General features: G+C 35.7%; 1 protein-coding gene across 1 annotated transcript in view; it reads right to left on the bottom strand.

Annotated features, from left to right (window-relative positions):
- The window catches only part of ADAD1 (adenosine deaminase domain containing 1), a 60,454-nt gene extending 34,417 nt beyond the window's left edge, over positions 1 to 26,037 (bottom strand). The window contains exons 1-7 of the mRNA XM_037829051.1: positions 25,994 to 26,037; positions 13,685 to 13,824; positions 12,553 to 12,732; positions 11,608 to 11,796; positions 9,130 to 9,297; positions 5,387 to 5,458; positions 644 to 769 (exon numbers count right to left, since the gene is read on the bottom strand). Of these exons, the coding sequence (XP_037684979.1) occupies positions 644 to 769; positions 5,387 to 5,458; positions 9,130 to 9,297; positions 11,608 to 11,796; positions 12,553 to 12,724 (727 nt within the window). The 5' untranslated portion in view covers positions 12,725 to 12,732; positions 13,685 to 13,824; positions 25,994 to 26,037. The remainder of the gene's footprint in view (positions 1 to 643; positions 770 to 5,386; positions 5,459 to 9,129; positions 9,298 to 11,607; positions 11,797 to 12,552; positions 12,733 to 13,684; positions 13,825 to 25,993) is intronic.
- Between the last annotated feature and the right edge of the window lie 1,026 nt (positions 26,038 to 27,063).

Genomic DNA, 27,063 nt, shown 5'->3' with positions numbered 1-27,063 from the left:
TCTATCAGTTCTTTCCTATTTAAAAATTCTCACACATTTTTGGATTAGAAAACAACTTTAAATTTTTATCTTCTAGGATGGTCAAATAATATGTTTATCTTCTCTCCCACCTAGATCATAAACATCCCTTCAGAACAGAAACAAAATTTCAAACTGTTTTTATATCATCCATAGTACTTAATTCAGAAATTAATATAAAGTACTCAAACATCTTTAATCCAGAACATCAAAGAAAAGGCTAAAATAAAGAATCACATCAAAATATCCTCAAGAAAAACCAGGGGTTCATGATTTTCTGCATTTTAATTTTTTCTTTCTTGAAAATGAAGATGTTCATTTTTATAGGCCCCTTCTCAATGTTTATTACCATGGTGATTAGACTTCAGGATGATAGCAGTTCTGAAAGAGTAATGGTTTAAAATATTAGGCATTGTTACCATTCTGCAGTTCTTTAATGGTTCCTGGTCAGTATATTTTCTCTCTACTTTGTGTTTAATGATCCACACCTACCAGGAAAGGACACTTCAAATCAACGCAACACCATTGCAAACAGGGCAAAGATAGTCAAGCAAGTATAGTTCAGATCATTAAGATATTTAATAGTTTTTCTATATACTATCACATCCCAAATATTTGGACTTACCTCTTTCAATTATAAAAGCAGCCAATGAATTGCTACATTTCAGATATTCTGAATTACTAGAAATTAGTTGATTAAATGTTTCTTTAACAATCTGTGAGATCTTTGCATACTGAATATGTCTTCCTTCTAGGAAAAAGAATCAAAAGCAATATGAACTTTGAGAACACTGTGCTTTCTTCCACTGTGCTTTTTAATATCTTATATTGAATGCATTAATCATAGAGATATGTAAGCAAATTTATAATTTATGCCATGACTGAGATTTTAAAGTATTTAATTATAAAAGAATACAGGTTATTGAGCTTTTTGGATAACCTCTTGTAAAATGGAGCTTTAGTATTATGCACTAGAGTACCAATGATTTATATTTGTAGTTTAGCCTGACAAACGTCATATGGAATACAGGACAAGTCTTTGTTGTGTCCCACACACTGAAGGGTGATCAACATTCCACTAAATGCCAGTAATCCTTCCCAGTCACTGTGACAACCAAAATACATTCCTTGGTATTTTCCCCACTGAGGACCACTGCAAGGGGCTCCCAGTATCCCTCTCCAAATGCAACTACTATTACCAGTATATATGGATCTTTTGCTAAATAGTCTATGAAAATAAACATATATATTTTAAAAAACAAAAACTGGAGCAAACTAAAACCTACACTTTGCATTTACTTGGTCTTGGACATCATTTGATGGTAGCATGTTAGTACTATCTCATTCTTCTATATTATTCCATAGAATTAATGTACTATCATTTATTTAACTATGTCCTATATAGTTAATTACTTGTGGAACAAAAGAAGTTTTGAATGGGAAATAATTCCATAACTATTTTGCAGTTTATGTTTGATCTGAATAAGCAGAACTGACAGCTTAAGTTATCCATCATGGTTGTTTTGGAAAGCAAACAATACCATCCCTCTCATGCAATTAACTTGTAAAATACTGATTTATGTTGATTTAAATTGAATTTTTTTTTGAGAAATTCTGCTTACCCATTAACTTATCAATAGATGCCAAAAATCGGAGAAATATTGACATAATAACTCAAGGTTTCAATATTCTAAGAGTACAATGAGAAATGGATTTAAAATCATATCATGAAAATTTAAGAATTTATTTAAGAGTGTAAGCTGACCTGCATGGGAAGCAAATTCTTACTTGCTTGATGACGTTAAACTTTGAAAAGGTGTTCTTGGCATGATTCGATCAATCGGCCAAGCACCAAATTTATTAAGCTAAAAGAGTGTATTTAGCAAATAAGGAAAATCGGGCCCTCAGAAAAGTTGTAAAGCTAATGTAAAGCCCGTGGAAAGCTTCAGAGTCAAGGTAAGCACTGGGAGCTCTCTTTAAAAGCAATAGTATGAATGACAACTTATAAAACCCATGTCACTGAAGAGAATCATCAGCCTTTCAGGTATTTTTTTTGAACCATTAGGAAATAGAGATGCTATCTCCAAACTGAACATACAACTTCCTCATTAACTTCCTAATAAAGTACTAAAGTGAACATATGAGTTATCATCCTAATTGGGATATTTTTCAGAATAAAAAGGGGAGTTGTTGCAATCATGCTAGGACAGAGGTGTAAACCAGGACATATGATCACTGTATTTAGTATTCCCTTTTGAAACTTACAAATCTAATGCTTCAATAGAATATGGACAAGAAATATAAATACAAAGGGGTATTTATATCAAGGGCAGCCACTGTCTTGAGCATTGAATAAAGACGGTGAGAAACTCTGAGAGGTTGGGACTAATGGAGAGTCACTTTGCCTTTATTTCAACACTAAAGTTGATTATTTGAGGCTTTCTGAAGAGTGTCTAAGATTTAGTACACACTTAGCTGAAAAGGAACAGAATAAAACATTTAGCAATGCTATGGATGGAACATAATGTGATAATTTTGTAATCAGACAACATTTCTGTCAGAGCCCATCATCTAATCAATGATGTGAAATGGAATGTGCTGGTATCTTCAAGTTGACATGCTGCCTTATTTATGAAATACTCTTAGAATATAATATTACTTGTAAGTATCTTTGCATATGCTAATTAACCATAAAAATATGAACAGACATTTCTAATTCACTTAAAGCCTTAAAATAGTCTCTAAATTTTGCTAAGTTCAATTCAGCTGCTTGTGATTCTGTTCTTCACTTTCCATGAAAACTCAATGCTTCTAGAACTAAGAATTTGATTGAGATTCAATGCAGCAGGGGGAAATTTGGAGACAGAAATACAAATGGAGAGTTATTCCTGTAATGTCTGATTTAAATTGCTGCTTCAGATTTGATCTTTGGTTCTGTAAAACTGCCAAGAAGTACCAGGCCTAGACACCAACTCCTGAACATATTACACAAGAATACTAGTAAAGGCCACTGAGAATAATACATTCCTTGAGAAATAACAATAAAGCATGAAGAAATATTTAACTTAATATGAAATTTCTAAATTCAAGTTTAAAAAATAATCTCTCATCTTGGCAAAGATCATCTTTAATTGACTTTTAAAGAAACACTGAAAAACGTACAATAAAATAGGTAATCTTCTCACAGGTGACAGAAATACTTTATGTGGTAAAACTCTACTGGAAAGTATTTTAGCAATAAGTATCAAAAGTTATAAAACAATGGAGAAAAATGTTCATATGCTTTTCGGCACAGTAATTCATCTTCTAGGAATCTGTACCAAAAAAGTAGGAAACATGGTAAAAGGTTTTTCCCTAAAGAGGTTAAAGACATTACTTATAATAGTAAAAACCTGGAAATGACCTAAATGACCAATACTAGATTAATGGTAAATTTTGGTATATCTTATGATGGAATAGCTTTAATAACACGTAACATAGTCACATAAACAAAAAGCAGAATTCAAAGTTTTGACTGAATATGTCTATATATAAATGTTGAATTATATATACACACAAAATATGTTCAATATATACTGAATTGAATACATCTCATAGACTACATTGTATGGAATTTAACCATCCCAGATAACATTCGATGTTTTAAAATAGTATGACATCAATTATGTAAAAGAACAAAGGAAAAGGACAGTAAACAATATGCCAATATCATCAAAGTGACGGAGATTTTTGAAATATTTTTTTAAAATTTTGCTTTATTAGCCTCCAAATTTTCTACAAGAATGTATTGCTTTTGACCAAGAGAGAAAAAAGAGAGAATTTTTTTTTTCCAGCTGAAGGGGGATATTGTAAACTACAGTAGGCTTCATGAAGTGGTCTGGTCAGACTATTTTGTCTTAACCAGGAGAAAAGAGCCTGCTTTCCATATGGTCTGGTTAGAAACATACAGCCTAGCAGGCTGCAAAATAGTGACTGCCTTGTCTAACAGGCCTAGCAGGAGGTGTTCAGGAGATTTTTGTGGTTTTCAAATCTTTTTCTTCAAGAATAACATCTACTCCTGTTTCTACCCATAAGCCTGAAGGGTGATATTTGCCGTCCATTTTCTGAGCCTACCAAATCTGACTTTAAACTGGTATTTCTTTAAACTTACTATTAACCACATATTTTTTCTTCTCATGGATTATAATGTGTTTTCCCAGGCTAATCACAATCTATATTATTTGCCAATCCCTGATCTGGGATTTTATACTCATTAAAAATTACCACAGAGCCGAAAGGAAAGACAAAAGTCTCTTCCCATGTTAAGAGATCACTGCTGTCAGACTGATCCCTTACGACCCTTTCCATTCATCAATTCTTATGGCTGTTAGGTCAAGAAGTTAAAAACATTACTCATAATAGTAAAAACCTAGAATATATATATATATCTTGGTGGATTTTGCCTTTGGGTGTGCCTAATTTCCCTGGGCTGGTCCTTTTCCTCTCCACGAGCAAAAGATGTGCAAGACCTTTTTCTTTCTCAGAAAGGCAATGTTAAGACCAAGCTTGAAGAAGCACAAAACTATTTTCAAATCCTAACCTCCAGCCCTGGATAAGGAGAAGGAAGAAAGGCTATTCTTTTTCATTTTAATTCTACAGACACACTGAACTTTGGAGTCTGAAATGTGCCTACTCTGTGGACAGTGTAGAAATTAAGAATAAAAAAAGGTACCTGCCTTTCAGGGTATTATTAATTTAATGGGAAGAGTACACATAACTACCATATAATCTTGAATGTTACAAGGTGTAAAAACGAAATAATAGCAGTTAATATGCACTGAGCATCTAATGTGTGCAAGGCACTAATAAAAGTATTTTACATGTTTAATTCATTTAAATCTCACAATAATCCTTGTGAAATAATTACAGTTATTGCCATTTTAAGAGAAGGAAATTAAAGTGCACAGAAAATAATTGGCAACTGGTTCAAGGTCACAAAACTAGTAAATTTCAGAGGTTGTTTTCAGTTACAGAGGTAATTTTCTTGGGCTTGAGTGAGAAATAATTGCCATTAAAAGGAAAGAAACTGATTATCTGAAATGGATGCCCTAAATGACCACCAACCACCATTATTCATTATTCATTAATGGCAGACCCACCAAAGTGACAGAGTTTCTAAAAGAAGCTATATGAAATGAATAAACCATCTTTTTACAGGGAAAAAAAAAAGCCCTCTCTTTAATCTTTCCTTTCTATTGCTTATTTCTCTCATTTTCAGCACAGTATAGATAGAAATTATCTTTGTAGAAGTGTGACAAGTTTAAATGATTAAGATGTTAATAGGTATTTTCATTATATTATATAAATAATATCAAAAACACTTTCCTACCATAATGTACTTTTGAAACATAGGCTGGTTCAGGTGAAACAACAACAGGTTCTGCAGGGATAGGAGGAGGACCTGCAAATAAAACAAAAACATAAGGAATCATGAAACTCTTAAGGTTTCAAAGAGCTCTATTCTGTGATAAAAAAAAAAAGCAATCCAAGACTGATTATTTTTCTGGTATATTTCTTCCAACTCTAGGCCATCAGATGCCCACCAGCTTGCTTTAGATCAGTGGCTTTCATATTTTAGAAACTGCTTATGCAAACAAACTTCTGGATTTTCCTAATCTTAACCATACTGACATAGCTTGCTTTATAACAAACACAACATTCTGAAAAGCTGATAAAATAGAACACTTTGATACTTGTGAATAATTTTCTATTTACAGTAATACTATGTAAAACATTTAAAATTAATATTCTATTAAACATTTAATGAGCCAAAACTATCATTTTGAATGTTATTTTGCTAAACTATTTTCTAGAGGAATACTACTCAAATTTTTCAAAGATTTGTGTCCCATTCTTTCCAATGGCCTTCCAGTTTGGTTCCCAAGTGAGGGAAACAAGAAAAGAGCAGGACCCTAAACCCAGATGGACAAAAGGGATCAGTAAAGCTTAAATGAAGAGGCCAAGGGAGCTAATGTACAAACCAAAATAGCCAGTCTCTCTTAAGAATCATTCATAAAGACAAAAAGAGCATATAGAACTACTACTTTGGACTTAATTTTGAAAAAGATGGGAAAGTGCTTGAAGATATAGAAAGAAGAACAAGGAAAGCATAACAATGTCACCTTGGGGTTCATGTTAGTAAAGAAAGAAAGTGCTGGGTATCGTTTTAATTTAGATAAACTGAATTTAAAAATTCAGAGAAAGATGCCCTTAATTCCATCTAGTCAAGTGAGATAACCCAAGTAGAATGACAAGATATTAATCCTAACTGTTCCAGTTGGCTTGAATTTTAAAACAACATATATAAAAGATAAGAGACACACATGAAAAGATAATTTTAAAATAGTGCTGGTCAAAATTAGTTCCAAAATTAGTTCAGAATTTTTACAAAAACTAAAGATAAATAAGTTTTTTAAGTTTTATATCGTATATAAGAATAAGGAGAAGACTAGAAAAACTAAAGTTAACATATGGCAAAGAGAAGAAATAAATACCCAACTCAAATATTGTGAAAATGTCTAGGACAAACATTTTAAAGGAGGAGAACTTGTAGAGTAATTAAGGCACTATTACAACTTTTTGAGAAAATAATAGTGAACACAGAAGAAGCAGCAGTAAAAATGGGAAAATACTAACTTATTTTTTCACAAAGGAAGGGAAAAAATAGATGTTTAGAAACTAAAGATTGATGACCACCAGGTAAAACATTTGTATACCTAGAGTAATGTCTTGAAAACACTTAGGGAAAAAGCATGTATCATGAGAAGCCAAGAATAAATATCTTTTTTTCTGATAATCATACTAGATGTTCAGGAAATTCTGTGGATATATTTTAACTTGATTTCAACAAAGTATTTTAGCTTTTTAAGAGTAGACAACAGGTCTTATTTGATTTTAGAGCCCCTATACTTGCCAAGGTCTCTGAACATAACACATTCTCAAAACATGGATTGACTGACTCCACTACATGCTACAGTTGGTAGAAAAATTGGAAAATATTCCTGGGACCACAATATAATTATATATATTGATAGCTGATAATCATTAAAGGATTTCCATTAACAAACTGAAGGAATGTCTTAAGACTATTACTTAACACAGGTTCTGCATTTCATGTTTTCCTGTTAAAAACTCTGGAAAGGCAAAGGAATAGCTATAAAAATTTTCTGAATAAATCATTAGTCAGGAAGCTCCAGGAGGGTAGGAATACTGCTTATTTTGTTCACTCAGAACTAAGTACAGTGTGTAACACTGAATAAATGAATAATAAACTTGAAAGCTGGAAGATAGCAAAATTACTAAGTGATTAAATCAGGATTTAAAACTGTCAGAATTGACTTCACATTAGAAAAATAGGTCTACTAGGTTAAAGTCACTACCTTCCAAATACTGAAAAAAAAAAAAAGTAAAAAAACACGTTATCCATATGACAAAAAATGTGAAAAACAGGAAACAAACCATGTAACATGCATGATATTTATCAGTTGTTTATGATAATAAATACAAATGTTAAACTTATCTATTGAAAGACTCTGAATATGTCAAAAAACAATATAATTCTATAACTAATAGAAAACGATTTTTTTTAAAAAGGATAGGCAAAGATATTGGACAAATATAAAAATAACTAGAAATGGCACTATTAGTATGAGAAAACATACAAGACTAAGTATATATGTTAAATAGAACAAAGGGATAATTTTATATTGGATAATATAATTTTATATTGGATTTAAAAGTTATATTTTACAACAAATATAAATCACAGCATCCTGCTCTTTGTAGCTCAAATAACATATAAAAATATTTAAGTCAAAGTACTATAAAGTAGTGATACAATGACATTTATAGTGCCAGCACTTTTAAGACATTTACAAAAATCAGCATACCTGGCCTCCCAAAATTAAAAAATCTGTAAAAGCAATATATGAACAGAAAATAAAACGAAAATTAACAAAATACTCTCCTATGTACTCATTAAACCCAAAGTATTACAAAGTATTTGGAAAATAATGAGAAACTACATATTAAAATGAGATGTAGTCAAATGAACATTTTTTAATGTTTTAATTATTAAACAAAAAAAAATATATATATGAAATAATTCAACTTAGAGAAAGAATGAAGTGACCTGAAGGGAAGTACTAAGGAAGAAAGGAAAGAAAATCTGAACTTAATAGATTAAAAACAAACAAAAACCCAGGAGAACAAATAAATTCAAGCGATGATTTAAATTTTAATTTAAAAAGAATAAATTTACATTCACTGCTTACATCAAATTTAAATGTTTTTCTTTTTTAAGGTTCTTTCATTTACAGGTATTTTTCCAAAACCAACTGAAATCTACCATGATATGATTATTGACAGAAACTGCTTACTATGCTAATATATATAACATAGTAGGCTACCGCATTCCTCAAACTGATTATTAATAATAACTACTATCGTTAGATACTATTCTCCAGGCACTGGTTTAAAGATTTTGCATGCATTATTTATTTAATACTCCAGACGGCCAAAGCAAGGTAATAACTATGATTGTCCTCACTTCTCAAATGATGAAACTGAGGTTTAAAAGTTAAGTAACTTAATTTGCCTGCCCAGGGTCAATATTCTAACTTGAGCAATCTAATTCTGGAGCTTACACTCTTAACATATTTGCTATCTGCCTAAGACCATTATTTTCTCAAGTAATTTTACCATTTAACACAGGCCAACTTCACAAAAATCACACTGAAAATCTCAAGATTAAAGGCACAATGTTAACTGCTTAGTAACAATCTACTAAATTAGAGAGAAAACAAAGTTTTACAGGGCTCCTTCCCAGTAACAACCTGACAAGTTATCAGATAGTTTATCATCATGATTATCTTTTGGTGCTGAAAAGATATGACCATTATTTATCTACCATTAAATAAGTTAGCAATCAGACAGCAACAGAAGGAAATTTATTCAAATTCTGTAATTTCTACCTTGTAGTTGTCAAGTAACTCTTCATCAACATAAATCTTTCACATGATTCCTTTTGGAAAATGATACTTTTACAAATACTTTAAAATCAAAAGTATTTACCTGATGTTTCTAAAATTCCTGGTTCAGGTTCATCCAACTGTAGAAGCTCATCAAGAGCTAATTTTGCTGCGTTGGATCTAGACTCCTTTTTATTTTGTCCCAGCCCAGTCTTGTATTGAACACCATCCACCACAGCACAAAAAGCAAAATATGGTCCCATAACATTACCTTGAAAAAGAACTCAGAATGAATGCTAAATACTTCACAGTATGATCTTGCTAAAGATGTCTGTTAGAGAAAACATCCCAGATGAAAAATTCTGCAACACATTTACTTTAAGAATACCAACTCTGGATACCAGTCTTTCCTTAGGACCCACAGGTTAAAAGCAAAGATGGGTGGGCTTCTGACCCAATTTTGAGGAATTCTTCAAGCAGCTAGATTGGCTCCACATTCAGGGTGAGCAACAAGGCCAGTATAGGTCACACATGGGGTGACAGTGAGTGTCTGATACAATGCCTGAATGATAAGCACTGAAATAGTTGTCGAATTACCAATGAGAGGTATAATGTGGAACCTCCTGGCAACATGCCTCTTATTTCAAACTCAAACCCAATAAAGTTGATTTTCTCCCACCCTTTGAGAGTCCTAAAATTCTTATAAGTTCCAGAATATAAGGTATTCCCCCTGAAAAATCCTGTGTACCTAGCAGGGCATATTTATTTCATGGTAAGCAATTCAATGCATTATAATCTTAGGGCAGGTGGAGGGGAGGGTATCCACAAGGAAAACCAAAACATAAATAATAAAAAAACCTATCCCAAAGAATTAACCTGAATGCCCAGTCATCTAAAATTCCTAGAAGGATTATTTTTACCCTATTGCCTTTACTTAGCTTTCATATTTGCCTTATGAATGAAACAGAATCATCTCCTAAATTTACAGACCAAGGGTTTTTCTGTTTCAAGTTTTACTTGTTGAGGTTTGGACTTTAGGAGACCCTCTTATATGTGCTTTCAACCTCTACTCTTTGGTTATGGATGGCAGGTACCCTTGCTGTTATACATAAACTTCAGTATCTTATCTCCTCATAAGTCTCTACATGTTCACAATAACATTACACTACAATTTTTTGTGTTTTTTTTTTTAATGTAAAGATATAAATCAAGGTTTTACAAGCAATTCCTGACTACATCTAGGTAAACTGCTTTTCCCTTACTATCTTATAATCTGGTTTCCAAAGTTCCTTCCTGGGCTCCAATCCAAAGTTGCTAAATCAGAATATCCAGCAGAGAGTATTTTGTATATTTCACAAAAGGCCAAGAAGATTTAATGTGTGAGATATTACCTATTAAATATGTTCAGAAGTTATATATGACAGAATGTGGAGCCTTTAAGTTCCAACCTATCTATATACCAGGTTCTCAAGCTTTAATATGGATCTATATCACCTGCAGAGCCTGTTAAGTATACTGATACTCTGGTCTCAATCCCAAACCTACTGAATGAGATTATGTAACTAGGCCTATGCACATAAAATGAACACTGTTAACAATTAAAAGGCCATGTTTTTTAGTTGCTTTTGCTCAAAGCAGTGAAGATTTGCTCTGATCAATTTATATATATTTACTGAGACCAACAGCTAACACACCCTTGGAGGGCAATTTGAGAAGAGAGGAAAGATAACTAGGTACATGGAGATTATTAAGCCCATAGTATTGATCTCATGAACTAATCTAACAAAGTGACAGCATATGAGAAAAATGCATCATATACATTAAGACCCTACTTGTTGGTTTACTGGTATTTCATTCAAAACAGACTGGAAACTTGATGTCACTATGACAGTCTTTACTAAAGTCTCAATAGCTTTAAACTCTGTTGCAGAGTGAAGTATTATTCCTGCCCAGAAACGCCTCACCAAAGTGCCAACTTTGAAATCCATATTGGCAAAATTCAGTACCAGGAAGAAAAAATTAAAGAAACCACACACAGACATATAAAGAAATTTTAAAGATTATGCTTCTCAGACTCTCATACATTCATTTGTCAGTGCCTCTTAAGAGCGCTTTTTGTCTTATTCCTTTACTTTCCTAAAGTTCTTCCTAATCACTGGTCATATGGTGAAGGGATCAAAAGCTACACTCTGCATTCCACTGAGCTGTACTTCTATAGCCTTCCACAGCTACAACTGTGAGCACAATGTGGTAACCTTTGGTTGGGGACTTTAAGGTAGAATGGAGAAAAGAATAACAGACAAGTCTACACATAAAGTACCAATCATGTAAGTGATACTTTCATATTTTATCCCTGGATTTCAGAAGCTAAATAGACCATAATTTTTCTTGAATATCATCACAGTATGGATATAAAAAAGCATACTTATCAAAGCTTCCCAGTAACCCTATCTAACATACATCTAACCCTAATGTTAAGTGAATACAGAAAATAACCAAATTTAGCACCACTTATATGTTCTCTTTATGAGGGTAAAATATTTTACAGTCCTATAATAACCAGGCACAACTTTGCACTTGCCTGTTGTTACAGTTTCCTTAAGGTCGAGCTGAACCCGCTGCATTTGTGCAAACTGATGCAAGGCTGACACAGGATTTATCTCTCCACGTTTGTATTTCATTATAAACTCCTTGGGTATTTTTTTTGGAGGAAGGACAGGATTTGAAATAGATGAAAGTCCTTTGGAAAGCAATGGTTCTGGAAAATTACCTAAAAACAAATGTTTGCACTTATCAGTTTGGTAAAATAAAATAAAAAGACACACAAAAACATTAAATCATCTTCTAAAATGGAAGACACAATCAGTTACGTGTGTTTTGCCATTGCAAATACATTTCTACTAAACAGTTCTGGCTCACATGGCAAACAGAATCTGCATATTGCCTATGTCTTTTGTAGTATTAAACCTATTTTGCAGAGAGACATCACTGTCATACCATTTAAGTAATATCAAAGAATCATGGAATATTAGTGATGTCAAGGTCTTCAGAGGCTCTCGAAGCCAACTTTTTTACAGATGATGTCACAGGCCTGGGATGGAGCGAGAGACAGAGCTGCAAGTAGAACCTAGTTTCAGGCTCCCACCCACTACTTTTATTCTGCCATTCACACTCAATTTAACTATATTGTTAAAATTCATTTGTCCCTGCTATGATGCTAAATGATATGTGGAATACAAACCAGTTTAACTTCAGTCCGTTCCCTGAAGGGGCTAAACACCGACTTGTCTGAAAAAGGCAAGACACACTTGCAGTGGTTGAATGTACCACAAGACAGTAAAAAAAGAGTAAAGTGAGCAGCACAGGAAAGAAGTTGTACAGCACTCCTGCCTGCAGTGTTGGGAGTCAGACCTGAGTTCAAGGTGGAACACGGCCACTGGTAGTGGGTATGCATGCAATAGACCTGACTGGCCATCCCAGAATCTTAAATAACTGAGGCATATTACAAATGAAAAAGCAGTTGTACCCGTCACTTGCGTAACCTTGGATGCCATATTTGACAGGCTGTAACTTTCTGAGGAGTATCCCGTGGGTGTAGTTCCTGTCTGAGCAGATGTTTGAACTGGCAAGTTCTTTTTCAGCATCTGAGCAAAGCTAGGGACCCGGGAACTCGGAAACCAGTCATTGTTGCTAGACATTTTCTCGCCTATAAATCATCAGAAAATTGAGGAAAAGGAAAAATGAATTACTAGGTAAACTAAAAATACTCTGAAAACAAACATTCCCAAAATGGTTTAAACACACACTCTCAACTAGAGACAAATCCCTCTTTGACCTCATGACCCTTTTGTGACTAGTTTTAATAGACACAGAACGACTCTCCTAAATCTCTTCCCTAAATTCTGCCTCTAAAGGCGCAAAGAAGGGAAAGAGAGGTCTGTGGGAAAAACCATTTAATCTACCCATGGGTTAGAGGAGACTTTAACAAGGTCAGGAGAAAAGCAGGGAAAAAAAAAAAAAAAAAAAAATTCAAAGCGCCAGCGCCTCCAACCCTGCCGACCCTACAGCGGCCCCACCCGGCCTCATGCCTCCAGAGTCCTGCCCAACTCCCACCGGCCGGAGCTCCCCTTCCCGCTCTCTGCCGCACCCCGCGGGTGGGCGGATGGGGGTCAGCTGCAGGCTAAGCCGCACGCCAGGGACTCGCCGGCCACTGCCGCCGTTGCTTCCTCCTCCCGGATTCAACCTCTCGCCTCGGTGGGGTCTGCGCGAGAGACACGAGGCCAGGGATGCGTCTTTCAAACCGGGCCTCGCCGAACCCAGGCAGGCCCTGGGCTCGACGCCCCGGCGCCGCCCTCGTCCAATCACTAACCGTCCCCGGGGCTGGCTATGCCCAACCCAGGCAACCGTGCCTGCGCCTGCGCTTGCGCCTGCGCCCACTGTGCCCCTTGCTGCTGCCTGGGGCGAGGGATCAGATGCCAAACGTTGCGTGCATTCCAGGGGTAGGAACGCTGGCCTTCTGCTTTGCTCTCGGGCACTTGGGCCCACTGGCTGCCCTCTTTGCTAGAAAAGTAAGGTTAAATCACCCCGTACACTGTTTCACTCTGCTGCCCAGGTTGCTTTGCCGAATGGGTGGTCATCTATACTGTTGGTGTTTATACCTGGGGGCTTCCTTAGCTGGGGTGCTTGGAGGCTTCCAAGGGATACATGTGCGAGGGTAGTTTCATGGCCTCCTGTCACTATATCCTCACCGTATATTCAGAGAAGAAGCAGTGGATGAAGTTTGTTCATAGTGTCCGCCCTGTTTACAGAAAAAAAAAAAACATCCTGGGACTTGCTGAACTTTGAACAGGGGATCCAAACAGGGAAATTATAAAAATGGGAGGGGTGGGGTGTTGAGAGGAAATACTTCATAATACCTGGGTGATAAATCCATTTCGGGTGCTTTAAATTTTTTGCTCTTGTACAAGTTGAAAGACTCTCTAATAGAAGTGTTAGCTGATTGATCATTGAAAATATTTTATTTTACTATTATTCTGGTAACATGCATACAACCTGAAATTTCTCATTTTATCCACATTCAGATGTATAATTCAGTAGTGTTATGTGACCATTACCACCATCCATTAACGAAAGTTTTCTATTGCCCCAAACAGAAACTCCATACCGATTAAGCATTGACTCCACATTTCCCACCCCCATCTGCCTCTGGTAACTTGTATTCTAGTTTTCTGACTGTGAGTATTCTAATTATTTCATATAAGTGAAATCATACAATATTTGTCCTTTAATGTTTGGCTTATTTCACTCAACATGTTATCTTCAAGGTTCATCCATGTTGTTGTGTGTATTAGAACGTCATTCCTTTTTACTGCCAAATAATATTCCATTATATGTGTATAACACATTTTGTTCATCCATTCATCAATTGATGGACACTTGTGTTGCTTCTATCTACTGGCAGTTGTAAATAATGCTGGTTTGTACGTTGATGTGCAAATATATGTTTGAGTCCCTGCTTTCAATTCTTTTGAGATATAACCAGCAGTGGGATTGCTGGATCTTATAGTAATTCTATATTTAAATTTTTGTGGAACAGCCAAACTGCTTTCCATAGTGGCTGTACCATTTTACATTTCCATCAACATGAATGAGTTTTCCTATGTTTCCACATCCTCTCCAACACTTGTTTCCATTTTTTTTTTTTAAGTAGCCATTCTAGTGGCTGTGAAATGGTATCTTATGTGGCTTTGATTTGCATGTTTTCATGTTCTTATTAGCCATTTGTATATCTTATTTAGAGAAATGTCTATACAAGTGTTTTGCCCATTTTTCAACTGGGTTAAGTTCGTGCATCAACTTGGCCAGGTTTTAGTGTCCAGTTGTTTAGCCAAGAAAGCAGTAGTCTGATTGTTACTATGAGGATATTTTGTAGTCTTAAATCATTAGTAAGCTGATTTCATCTATGGCTGATTACACCTACTGTCAGATGAAAAAAGTTTTCTCCAATCAGTTGAAGACTTTATAAGGAGAAGTAATGATTTCAGCAGTCAGAAGAGAGAATTTCGATGTCTACGTCAGCCAGCTAGCTTCTCCTGGGCAATTCATCAAAAACTTTCATCAGTATTCCCAGCTTGCAGCCTGCCCTGTGGAATTTGGACTTGTGCATCCCCACAGTCACACTAGTCAATATCTCATGATATTTACAGATGTCTCCTGTTGGTTCTGTTTTCTTAGAGAAGCCTGACTAATTTGAGCTGCTTGTCATTTTGTTGTTGAGATGTAGGTCTTTTTTATATTATGGATCTTAAAATTTTGTCAGTTATGTGGTTTCCAAGTATTTTCTCCTATTCTGTAGGTCATCTCTTTATTTTCGTGTGGAAGTCCTTTGATGCAGAAAAGTTTTTAATTTTGATAAGATCCCATTTATCTATTTTTTTTTTCTTTTTTTGTCATGCTTTTGGGGAAAGTCTAAGAAACGATTGCCTAAGATAAGCATCTGTAGATGCTTCACTATGTTTTGTTTTCTTCTAGGAGTTTTATAGTTTTTGGCTCTTATATTTAGGTCTCTGATTCATTTTGAGTTAATTTTTGTATATGGTGTGAGGTAGGGGTTGACCTTCATACTTTTGTACATGAGATCCAGTTTTTCCACATTTGAAGAGATTATTTTTCCCCACTGAGTGGTCTTGGTACCCTTGTCAAAAATTAGTTTGCTAGAGATTAGATTATTGTGGCTTTGTAATAAGTTTTAAAGTTGGGAAGTTTGAAACATCCAACTTTGTTCTTCTTTTTCAAGATTTTTTTCTTTCGAGATGGCTATTTGTGGTCCCTTACCTTTCCAAATAAATTTGATGATTAGCTTTTCCATTTCTGCAAAGAAGGCTGTTGGAATTTCAACTGGGATTGTATAGAATCTGTAAATATCTCTGGGTAGAATTGGCATCTTAACAATATTTAGTTTTCCAATCTATGGACAAAGAATGTCTATCCATTTAGTTAGGTCTTCTTTGATTTCTTTTAGCAATGTTTTGTAGTTTTTTGTTTACAAGTCCTTTAGAATCTTGGTTAGCTGTATTCTTAAGTATTTCATTATTTTAGTTGCTGTTGGGAATGGAATTTTTTTCTTGATTTCCTTTCCAGAGTGTTCATCACTTGCATAGAAAAACACTACAGATTTTTGCATGTCGACCTTGTACCCCACCTTTTTGCTGAATTCATTTATTAGTTCTAGTAGCTTTCTTGTGAATTTTTCTGGAATTTCTATGTATAGGATCATGACATCTGCAAATCATGAAAGTTTTACTTCTTCCTTTCCAATGTGGATGCCCTTACTAGTTTTTTCTTGCCTAACTGTTCTGGCTTCAACTTCCAGTACAATGCTGGATAACAGAGGTGACAGTGGGCATCATTATCTTGTTCCTGATTAACTTAAAGGGAAAGCTATCAGTCTTTCCCCATTAAGTAGGATGTTAGCAGTGAGTTTTTCATATATTCCATTTATCATATTGAAATGTTTTTATCAATAAGGGACACTGGATTTTGTCAGAGGCCTTTTCTGTGTGAATTGAGATAATCATGTGTTTTTTCCCTACATTCTGTTAATGTGGCATATGACATTAATTGATTTTATGTCAAACCACTCTTGCATTCCTGGGATAAATCCCACTTGATCATGGTATATAATCCTTTGAAAATACTTTTAATAGTAAGTCACTAAACAAGTTTTGGGTTGTAACCAAGAAGAAATTCAAATAATTGAGTGACACTGTTAAAATAAAACTTCAGTTCTTTTTTTATATATGGACAAGATTTTTCAAGGATTAAATCTCTAAAAAAAGAGAAAAGAAACAAACAAAAACAGCAATAGAATTGATGGTATTTTACCTCATGGTAGCAAGATAATATCCATCCACAAATATATGCACTAATTTGGAGAAATACAGCCCCATCACTCTCATTAAGTAATACATTTCAGTAAAAGTTTATTTTTATTGGTGATTATCAAAATGTTTTGATTATGTTGCTTTGACCAAGTGCTTATTAATAATTGTAATGATAAACCAATACAGAATATTTTTCTCAACTTGTAGAGACTTCTGGTTACAGGAAATTTTTAAAAATTCAAATGTTGCTGACGCAAAGTATGATGAAGTTGATGAATAAAACTTTCAATCACAAAAGTATATTTACATCAGGATCCAATTTCACAGGAGACCTGGGATGCAAATAGAAGCTCAAGGAGTTAAAGAAATGAGGTAAAAATTTCCCTACTCTTAAAGAGAATATATACACATGCACACAGGCTCACATGCCTTGATTATATTTGAAATGTTCTGTTTTGAAATAATCGCAGATTTACTGAAGAGTTGTACAGATAGTACAGAGAATTCCTCTGTACCCTTGTTTCAGCTTCCCCTGATGTTAACATCTTATATAACGATGAAACATTTCTCAAAGTAATACTATTAAATATTCTACTGACTTTATTCAGATTTCACCAGTTTTTCAACTAATTTATCTGTTCTAGGATTTAATCCAGAATATCACATTGCATTTAGATATTATGCCTTCTTAGTCTCCTCCAAAGACAGTGTCTCAGTCTTTCCTTGTTTCATGACCTTGAAACTTTTGAAGAGTGCTGGCCAGGTATTTTGTAGAATGACCCTCATTTTGGGTTTGTCTGGTATTTTCTCATGTTCAATATCAGTGTTATGGATTATTTGTGTGTACTTTATGGGAACAATTATAGCATTTTCTTATTATCAACTTAATGTCTATGAGATCAGTAGTGATATATCGCCTCTTTTATTCCTAATACTGAACTTGTGTCTTCTCTCTTTTCTTCTTCTTGTACCTGGATAGAGGTTTGTCAATTTTATTTTTTCAAAGAACCAGTTTTTGGTTTCTTCAGTTGTTGTTTTTCTGTTTCAATTACTTTGATTTCTGTTCTAATCTTTATTATGTTCATCCTTCTGCTTGCTTTGGGTTTATTTTGCTTTTCTCTTCAGTTTCTTGAATTTCATGCTTAGGTAACTTAGTTTCTGCTTACTTAATATAAGCACATAATTCTATAAATTTCCCACTAAACACTGCATTATCTAATCCTGCATATTTTAGTACATTATATTTTAATTTTCATTTAGTTTAAAATATTTTCAATTTCCCTTGGGACTTCCCTTTTGCCCTATTATTGTCTTAGTTTGCCAGGGCTGCAGTAACAAAATATCGCTGATTAGTTTTATTAAACAACAAATATATCATCTCACATTTCTGGAGGCCAGAAGTCTAAAATCAAGGTGTCTCCTGAGCCATGGTTCCTCTTAAAGGGGAGAATCCGTTCAAGATGTCCTGGCTTTTGGTGGGTGAGTGGCTGCCAATCCATGGTGTTCTTTGCCTTTTGGCAGCAAAACTCCATCTCTGCCTCCATCACATGGCCTTCTCTCTCCCTCTCTCCCCCCACCTCTTTCTTCCTCCCTCTCTCTCTGTCTGTCTGTTTCTCCAAATTTCCTCTCTTTATATGAACACTAGTCATCTTGGATTAGAGCTCATCTAATCCAGTTTGGCCTCCTCTTAACTAATAACATCTTCCAAGATCCTATTTACCGATATGTTCACATTCACAGGATTAGGTCTTGAAAAGGTGTTTTTGAGAGACACAATTCAATCCATAACAGTTATTTAGAGTGTGTTGTTTAATTTCTAAATATTTCAGGATTGACCCGGTACCTTTATGTTACTGATTTCTAGTTTAATTCATTACAGTTTGAGAACATACTATGTATGATTTCTACATTTTTTAAATGCTCAAAATATGGTCTATCTTGGTAAATATTCCATGTGCACTTGTAAAGAATATGTATTCTACTATTATTGGTTGGAGGGCTCTATAAATATCAACTAGGTCAAGTGGTTTATAGTGTTATTCTGGTCTTTATATCCTTTCTGGTATCTGCCTACTTTCCTATCAATTTCTGATATGCATGTTTGATATCTCTAGTTCTAATTATGCATATATTTGTTTCTCTTTTCTTATCTGTGATGTTTTAAAAATATGTACCCCAGGAAACTTAATCCATTGTTAAACCTAATCCATTCCTGTGGGTGTGAACCCACTGTAAGTAGGAACTTTTGATGAGGTTACTTCAGCTGTGTGGCTCAAATCAGTTAGGATGGGTCTTAATTATATTACTGGAGTCCTTTATAAGCAGAATGAAATTTAGACAGAGAAAGAAAGCACCAGAGGTAAAAGCCAGAAGCTGAAAGTCAACAGAATCTAAAGAGAATGGAGTAGCCAGGAGAGGCCACCATGTGCACTGCCATGGGACAGAAAAGCTAAGGACCAAGGATTGCCAGCAAACAGTCCCCGAGTGCCACACTCTTCTGGGATACAGCATTGCCTTGATGATGCCTTGATTTTGGAGTTTTCCTAGGCTCAAATTCATGAGCCAATAAATTCTCATTGATTAAACCAACCCATTGCATGGTATTTGCTTTGGCAGCCAGGAAACTAAAATAATATCAGTTTTTGTTTCATATATTTTGAAATTCTGTTGTTAAAGTGCATACACCTTTAGCATTATTGTGTTTTCTTGGAGAATAGACCACTTTATATCATGTCCATCTTAATTTTTGTGAAATTCTTTGTTCTGAAGTCTACTTTGTCTGAAATTAATATAGCTATTCTAGCTTTCTTTCAGTTAGTATTTTCATGGAATACCTTTCTCCATCCATTTACTTTCAACATGTCTTTATATGTAAAATGGATTTATTTTAGAGAATGTATAGTAGGTCTTGCTTTATTATCCATTCTGATAGTCTCTGTCTTTTCACTGGTGTGTTTAGACCATTCTCATTTAAAGTGATTATTAATACGAATGGGTCAAAATCTTCCATCTTGCTAGTTGTTTTCTATTTGTTCCATATTTTTCTCTTTTTTTTCCTTTTCTTTTGCCTTCTCTGGGTTTAATTGTATATTCTTTTACAATTCCATTTTATCTCCCCACTGACTTATTATTTTCACCTCTTTTAAAGAGGCTTTAATGGTTGCCTTGAGGTTTACAATATGTATTTTAAAATAATCTGAATCTAATTTTAATATTATGCCATTTAATGTGCACATAATAATTTTCTAACAGTATATTCCCAAATTCTCCCTCTTATGCTATAAGCACAATACATTATTATATTTTTTGGCTTTACACAGTTATTTATCTTTTAGAGCAATTAAAATTTTAAAAAGATACTTTTATCTTCATTTATTCCTTTTCAACACTCTTCGTGTCTTTACATAAATGCAAGTATTTTACTATATCATATTTATTTATTCACAAGCGTTCCTGCCTCCTCATCAGATGTAGTGGTGGGGCTAGCAGGTACTCCTGCCTCTCTCCCAAGGGTAGAACTGTATTTTTCCTTTTCCTCTCCTCTAACTGTAGTGGGTTTCCACCAGTTCCCTCAGGCAACAGTTTTGTTGCCCTCTTTTTTCAGATTATTCCTTGAAGGCTATAGAGGACATGGGTCTGAGGTGAGGGTCAGTGTTGGCTGTTCTTCCCAGTCTCCACCCACCAACATGGAAGCTTTCTCAGGATTCACCTTGATCTACCCTGGATTCCTGGAGAGAAAGGCTACAGAAAGGTGCAGAAGACCCTAGGTCTGTGGCCCCCAGGGGCTTCACCGTCTTATGCTAGCTCACATTCAGCCTTTAACAATGTGTTAAAAATTACTAGCTGAATCTTCTTACTGGCTTATATGACATTTCTGTGTGTCTGTCACAAATAAGCAAATGTTGATGAACTGTCCCTGTGCCTGTCTCTCCAGATTTCAGGTTAGTTGTTTACCCTATGATCTGTTTTCTGATGTGCTCAAGAAAAACTGTTAATTTGTAGTTTGTCCAGTTTTTTTCTTGTAAGGTTGAGAGCAATGCTTTTTCCAGCTTGCTACCTCTCCAAGCAGAATCTGTAAGTCCTCTGTTCATATATATATGTATATTTTTTGTGTGATTTTTTTTTCTTTTTTTCTTTTGAAATAAATTCAAAGTTATAGGAACAGTTGCAAAAACAATACTAACCCCATACAAAGAATTCCATCATACCCTGACCCCCCTCCCCCGATAGCTCAATCCACCAACTTTAACATGCTGTCACATCGCTATTTCTTTCCCTCCCTCCCTCCCTCCCTATCTGTCATCCATCATCTATTGCTCTGTCTTCTGAACATATGAGAGATAGCTGCACACATCCTTGAACATACAGTATAATCCACATATACACTTCACATGAACAAGAACATTCTTTTATGCAATCCCATTAAGCGCCGCTATGATGTACAAGAGATTCAACAATGATACAAAGCTTATGTTCTATATTTCCTTTACCTTATGTCTCAACTGTGTCCCTTTGAGCCACCTGTCCTCTATCCTCCAAACCCATCCAAGTTCATCCTTGGCATTCAGTCGTCATCTATTTAGACTTTTTTTTTTTTTTTTCAGTTGTGGAAACATATATACTGCCTAAATCTTCCCATTCCACCCCCTCCCTAGCCTTCCATTAGTGGGATTAATCACATTTAGAATGTTGTAATGCTCTTTCCCACCATCCATTACTAGAAATTTCCCTTCAACTCAAACAGCAACTCCACACTCATTTCTTAACTCCCCATTTCTCTTAATCCAAACTCTACATTTCATCTCTATGGTTATATTCTCTGATAATTTCTTTGTGTTTGCTGTGGGGGTTAAAATTAACCTCTTACATCAATCTTGTTTTTTTTTTGATACCGCCTTCACTTCAATAGGACACAAAACTGTGTTCTATACTCCTCCATTCCCCCACCTTTATATAGTTGTCTAAAATTACATATTTTACATTGAGTTCAAAACCACTGATTTGTCATTAGAGTTCATGTAATTTATATCATGTAGGAAGTAAATATTGGAGTTACAGTTCAAAAATTATTGACTTCTATTTGTATTCCATTGTGGTTGGAGAATGTGCTTTGAGTATATTCAATTTTTTTTTTTTTTAATTTCTTGAGGCTTGTTTTATGTCCCAGCTTATGGTCCCTTCTGGAGAAAGATCCATGATCAGTAGAGAAAAATGAGTGTCCTGGTGATTTGGGATGTAAGGTACTATATATGTCTGTTAAAATTCTCTATATCTCTTTCTCCTTTCTTTGTTTCTCTGTTGGTAGGGCTTCCTTTAGAATCTGAAGTAGGGCAGGTCTTTTATTGGCAAAGTCTCTCAGCATTTGTTTGTCTGTGAAAAATTTAAGCTCTCCCTCAAATTTGAAGGAGAGTTTTGCTGGATAAAGTATTCTTGGTTGGAAGTTTTTCTCTCTCAGAATTTTAAATATGTCATGCCACTGCCTTCTCGTCTCCATGGTGGCCACTGAGTAGTCACAACTTAGTCTTATGTTGTTTCCTTTGTATGTGGTGAATTGCTTTTCTCTTGCTGCTTTCAGAACTTACTCCTTCTCTTCAGTACTTGAGAGTCTGATCAGAATATGTCTCGGAGTGGGTTTATTTGGAGTTATTCTATTTGTAGTTTGCTGGGCATTTATGCTTTGTGTATTTGTATTGTGTAGAAGGTTTGGGAAGTTTTCCCCAACAATTTCTTTGAATACTCTTTCTAGACCTTCACCCTTCTCTTCCCCTTCTGGGACACCAGTGAGTCTTAAGTTTGGACGTTTTATTTTATCTATTGTATCCCTGAGATCCATTTTGATTTTTTCAATTTTTTTCTCCATTCTTTCTTTTGTTCTTTCATTTTCTGTTCTGTGGACTTCTAGGACACTGAGACATTGTTCATCTTCCTCTAATCTTGTATTGTGAATATCCAGAGTCTTTTTAAATTGGCCAACAGTTTCTTTTATTTCCATGAGATCTTCTATTTTTTTATTTACTCTTGCAATGTCTTCTTTATGCTCTTCTAGGGTCTTCTTTATGTCGCTTAGATCCTGGGCCATGGTCTTCTCGATGTCCTTTAAATCCTTTGCCATGTTTTCGTCCCTCGATTGTAGTTCTTTGATTAAGTTTGCTAAGTACTGTGCTTCTTCCGATATTTTGATTTGGGAGTTTGGAGTTGGATTCTCCATATCGTCTGGTTTTATTATATGCATTAAGATTTTCTGTTGTTTTTGGCCTCTTGGAATTTGCTTTGCTTGATAGGGTTCTTTCAAGTTGTAAAAAAAAAGATACCAATCTAATTTTTCAGAAACACAGTTTCTTGGCATACACTTTCTCTAACTAACCAGCAGATGGCGTCTGCAAGTCACTTATACACCTCCAGTCAGTTCTACCCAACTCTGTCTCTGTGGTGTGTGGGGAAATGATTCTTGTGGGATTCAGTTGGAGAACTCAGTTTGGGTGTGTTCTGGAGCCGTCCGCCCTGAATGTGGGGCACGTGTACGGGTGGCCAGAGAGGAAGGGCAGCTTTAATATTCAAATCCCCCAGGTTCCTGGAGATTCAAGGCTGCCGCAAGAGTCTAAGCCTTCATTTCAGTTTTGCCCCAGATTTTCTGTCACTGACCCACATACCACTGGCATTGACATAGCGTCCCTGGGTTTTCCAAGTGGGTCCCCCTTCTCAGCTGTGATCTTCCAGGACCTGTGCTGAGGGAAGGCTGTGCATGTCGTCCCTCAAGCTAAGCCCCGGGCTGCTGGGCCGTGCAGGGAGGCTGTCTGCCTGATGCAAAGATTAGCCTATAATTCTTGACTGGTGTAAGTTCTGAATGAAAGGCAGGCAGTAAAGCTGGGCCCCACCCCTTTCCTCTTTAGAGAAGATGGATGCCTTAGGGGGAGGTCATTAGCATTTCAGTGGTTTCTCTCTGCCTGTGCCACACCCTTGTCTGGGTCACAGAACTGGGAACTCAAAATGGCTGAGGCTTTCTTCACTGAGTTGAAAAAGGAACAGAGCTAGTCTGAGGAGACCCTCCGGCTTTCCAAGTTTAGTCATCACTCAAAGCCTCTGCCTGCTTGTTGGGGATTCGCACCTCATAGTGAGCAGTTCACACTCACTAATTAAAACCCCAGTTGGAGCTCAGCTGAGCTATATTCACTTGCTGGGAGAAAGCTTCTCTCTGGCACCACTAGGCTTTGTAGCTCGGGCTATGGGGGAGGGGTCTCCCAATTTGGATCCGCAGTTCTTACTTACAGATTTTATGCTGTGATCTCGGGCATTCCTCCCAATTCAGGTTGGTGTATGATGATTGGATGTTCATGTCTGTCCTCCTGCAGTTATTCTGGATTGTATGCTAGTTGTTTCTGTTTTTTTTTTTTTAGTTGTTCCAGGGGGACTACTTAGCTTCCACTCCTCTCTATGCCGCCATCTTAGATCTCTCCTCTGTTCATATATTTTTAAGTCAACCATGGTGGGCCTCAAATCCCTAGGGATACTTATATTCTATTAGATAAATTAAAAAGGGTGATATAACAGACTAACATCCTCAACCTAATTCCGGCCTGTTGCAAGTTAGGGTAAAGAAAGGAACTACCATTTTGTACCCATTATTTTATGAAACTACACATCTGCTTTGTGAGGTAGTATTTTAATCATTTTACTGGAGAAGTTTGCAAGACATTTGCCCAGTAAGTACTGAGGCAAGAATTCACATTCAGTTCTAACCCAAACCAAACCCTTTCATCAGTCAAATGTGTGGAAGACTGGAAAGCCTTTGGAGAAAAGTCCTTATGATGCAAAGGAACTCCTCAAAGAGAAAATATCTTCAATACAACCAAACATTTTAAGTAAGTGTTGTTATTACGTATGCTGCTATGGTAGGCACTAAACAGAAATATATACACAATCAAATATAACTGCAATCAATTTACTTATAATCTTGAATGACATTAATGAAATCATTTAAAGAATATGGTAAGAAAGAAAATTCAATATAACAATAAAAGTAAGTGCATTTTATGTCAGAAATGGGTATTTTGTTATAGATAATTAATCTTTGGGGGTGGGAAGGAAACCCTGTAGAAACAGCCTTCAAAATATTGTGTATTTAGAATATGACTTATTAGTACCTTGAATGTTACCACTCTAGTCCAAACTGCCATCTTCTCTTGCCTGTATTACTGCAGTAGTTTCCTAACTGGTTTCCTGTTTCATTGTTTGCTCCCATTCTTATCCTACCCTCACCCTACTGCTGTCCCTTCTAGTTTATTTTCCTTAGAGTAGACAAAGGGATTCTTTTCACCCACCTGGAAATATTAAGCCAGTATCCTCATAATGGCCCATGAGTCCCTACATGATCTGCCCTTTTCCTCCTCCTTGAATTCATTTCCTACCACTGCCCCCTTGTTCACTTCACTCCAGCTGGATAGTCTTTTTGTTGTTGGTCAAACGTGCCAGGCTGGCTCCTGCCCCAGAATCTTTGCTCCCTTTGGGAACATACCCAATGTCCCCTTGGTTTATTCTTTCACTCTTTCAGAACTCTGCTCAAATGTCATCTTCTAGGAGAAGCCTTCCCTATTTAAAATAGTACACACGTATGCACAAGTACATAAGCACACCATGTCACATATCACTCTTTATATCCGTCCCTGTTTACTTTTTCTTGATATCCTTTATCACCACTTTTCTTTATACTATGGATTATGTTTGTATGTATGTATGTCTATATTATTTTCTGCCTCTTGTAATTTCATGCAAAGTCTTGATCTATTCTGTTTTTCTTTTCCCGTGAAATGAAACTGAGGGGAAAAAACCTTGAAAATATTCAACACTCACTCATTCTATAATATTAAAATATTGTTTGCATACCTACATATAGTCAGTAACCAAGTTGGAAGCTGGGGATACAAGGGCTGTTAAACATAGTACGATCTTTGAGCTTACAGTAAAGAATAAATACTATGGTTTTTACCTTTAAATTTTTGCCACAGAATTTAACACACAAAACTCCCATGATATAGCATTGATGAAAACGTGCATAAATGGTGTGCTTTCATTTCTGCAACTACTCACCAGGCTGTTAGAATTTATGATTTACCTCCTGCATCACTCCTTCCATGTTAGTTTGCCTTCAGTCAGTGGAATAATCTTTCAAGAACTGTGAAGTTTTAAGATTTGACTCTATTTGAAAACCTTAAAGTTAGCCTGGCACAGTTTCATGGATGCTGTCAGAAACAAAGGACTTTATTACTTATAGCACAGCAAGTGGTACAGGCACTAGATATTTGTACAGATTAACTTATCTCCAAATCCCATGGGAGTGACATGCATGCACCCACATGAATGCTATGCACATAGTGTGTTGCATTATAGGAGACAATCTCTAAGCATAGGGAACCCTAATATTTTATAATGGGAAGATGAAGACACTCCAGAAGGAGACACTGTATCTTTCAAGTTTGTTGGTAAATCTGCCCTTTGCTTTGGGGAACGATTCTATCTGTTTTCTCAGGCTGCTTGTTATACAAACATACTTGAAAATATAATTCTGAACAAACTTGTTCTGCCTCACTTGAGAGATGTGCATAAATGAGAGACATATGGAGAATGTCTCTCAACAATCTAATCTTAATTTCTGAGTGTTCTGAGCCTTAATGGACTGCCTACATATGGTTACTATACTTTTCCACTAATTTAGGAGCTCTAAGAGATTTATCCAGGGGATCACCTTGGAGCCATCCATTCTCCTTCCTGCCTCCGTTGTGTAGCAGCAACCCATTTCCCCCTTATGTCTAGAATCGTCACCATGGGCAACACCTTTTTACCAATTCAACTAGTTGACATTTGGAACCCTAAATGGCCAGGTGGCAGTCTCAGATTCTAATTTAATGGGATCAATAGTGTTTCCCCAGTGGAACTATTTCTGTCTTGCATACTAAGAGCTCTTGCCAGCAGAAATTGACAGAACATTAAGCATAATAGTGAGAGGTGCCACTTCTTTCATCCTTGGGTTACTGGACCCCTGACTTTTCTTTATGGGAGAAACAGCATATGAGATATGGATCACTGGTTTAGAACATCTACTACATCCCATAGAGCAGCACCAAAACTATTTCTTTCCAAGAGTGAGGAACTACTGAATC

This window comes from Choloepus didactylus, chromosome 3 (genome assembly GCF_015220235.1).
Source record: "Choloepus didactylus isolate mChoDid1 chromosome 3, mChoDid1.pri, whole genome shotgun sequence".
NCBI lineage: Eukaryota > Metazoa > Chordata > Mammalia > Pilosa > Megalonychidae > Choloepus > Choloepus didactylus.
This window is presented reverse-complemented; position numbering and strand designations above follow the sequence as displayed.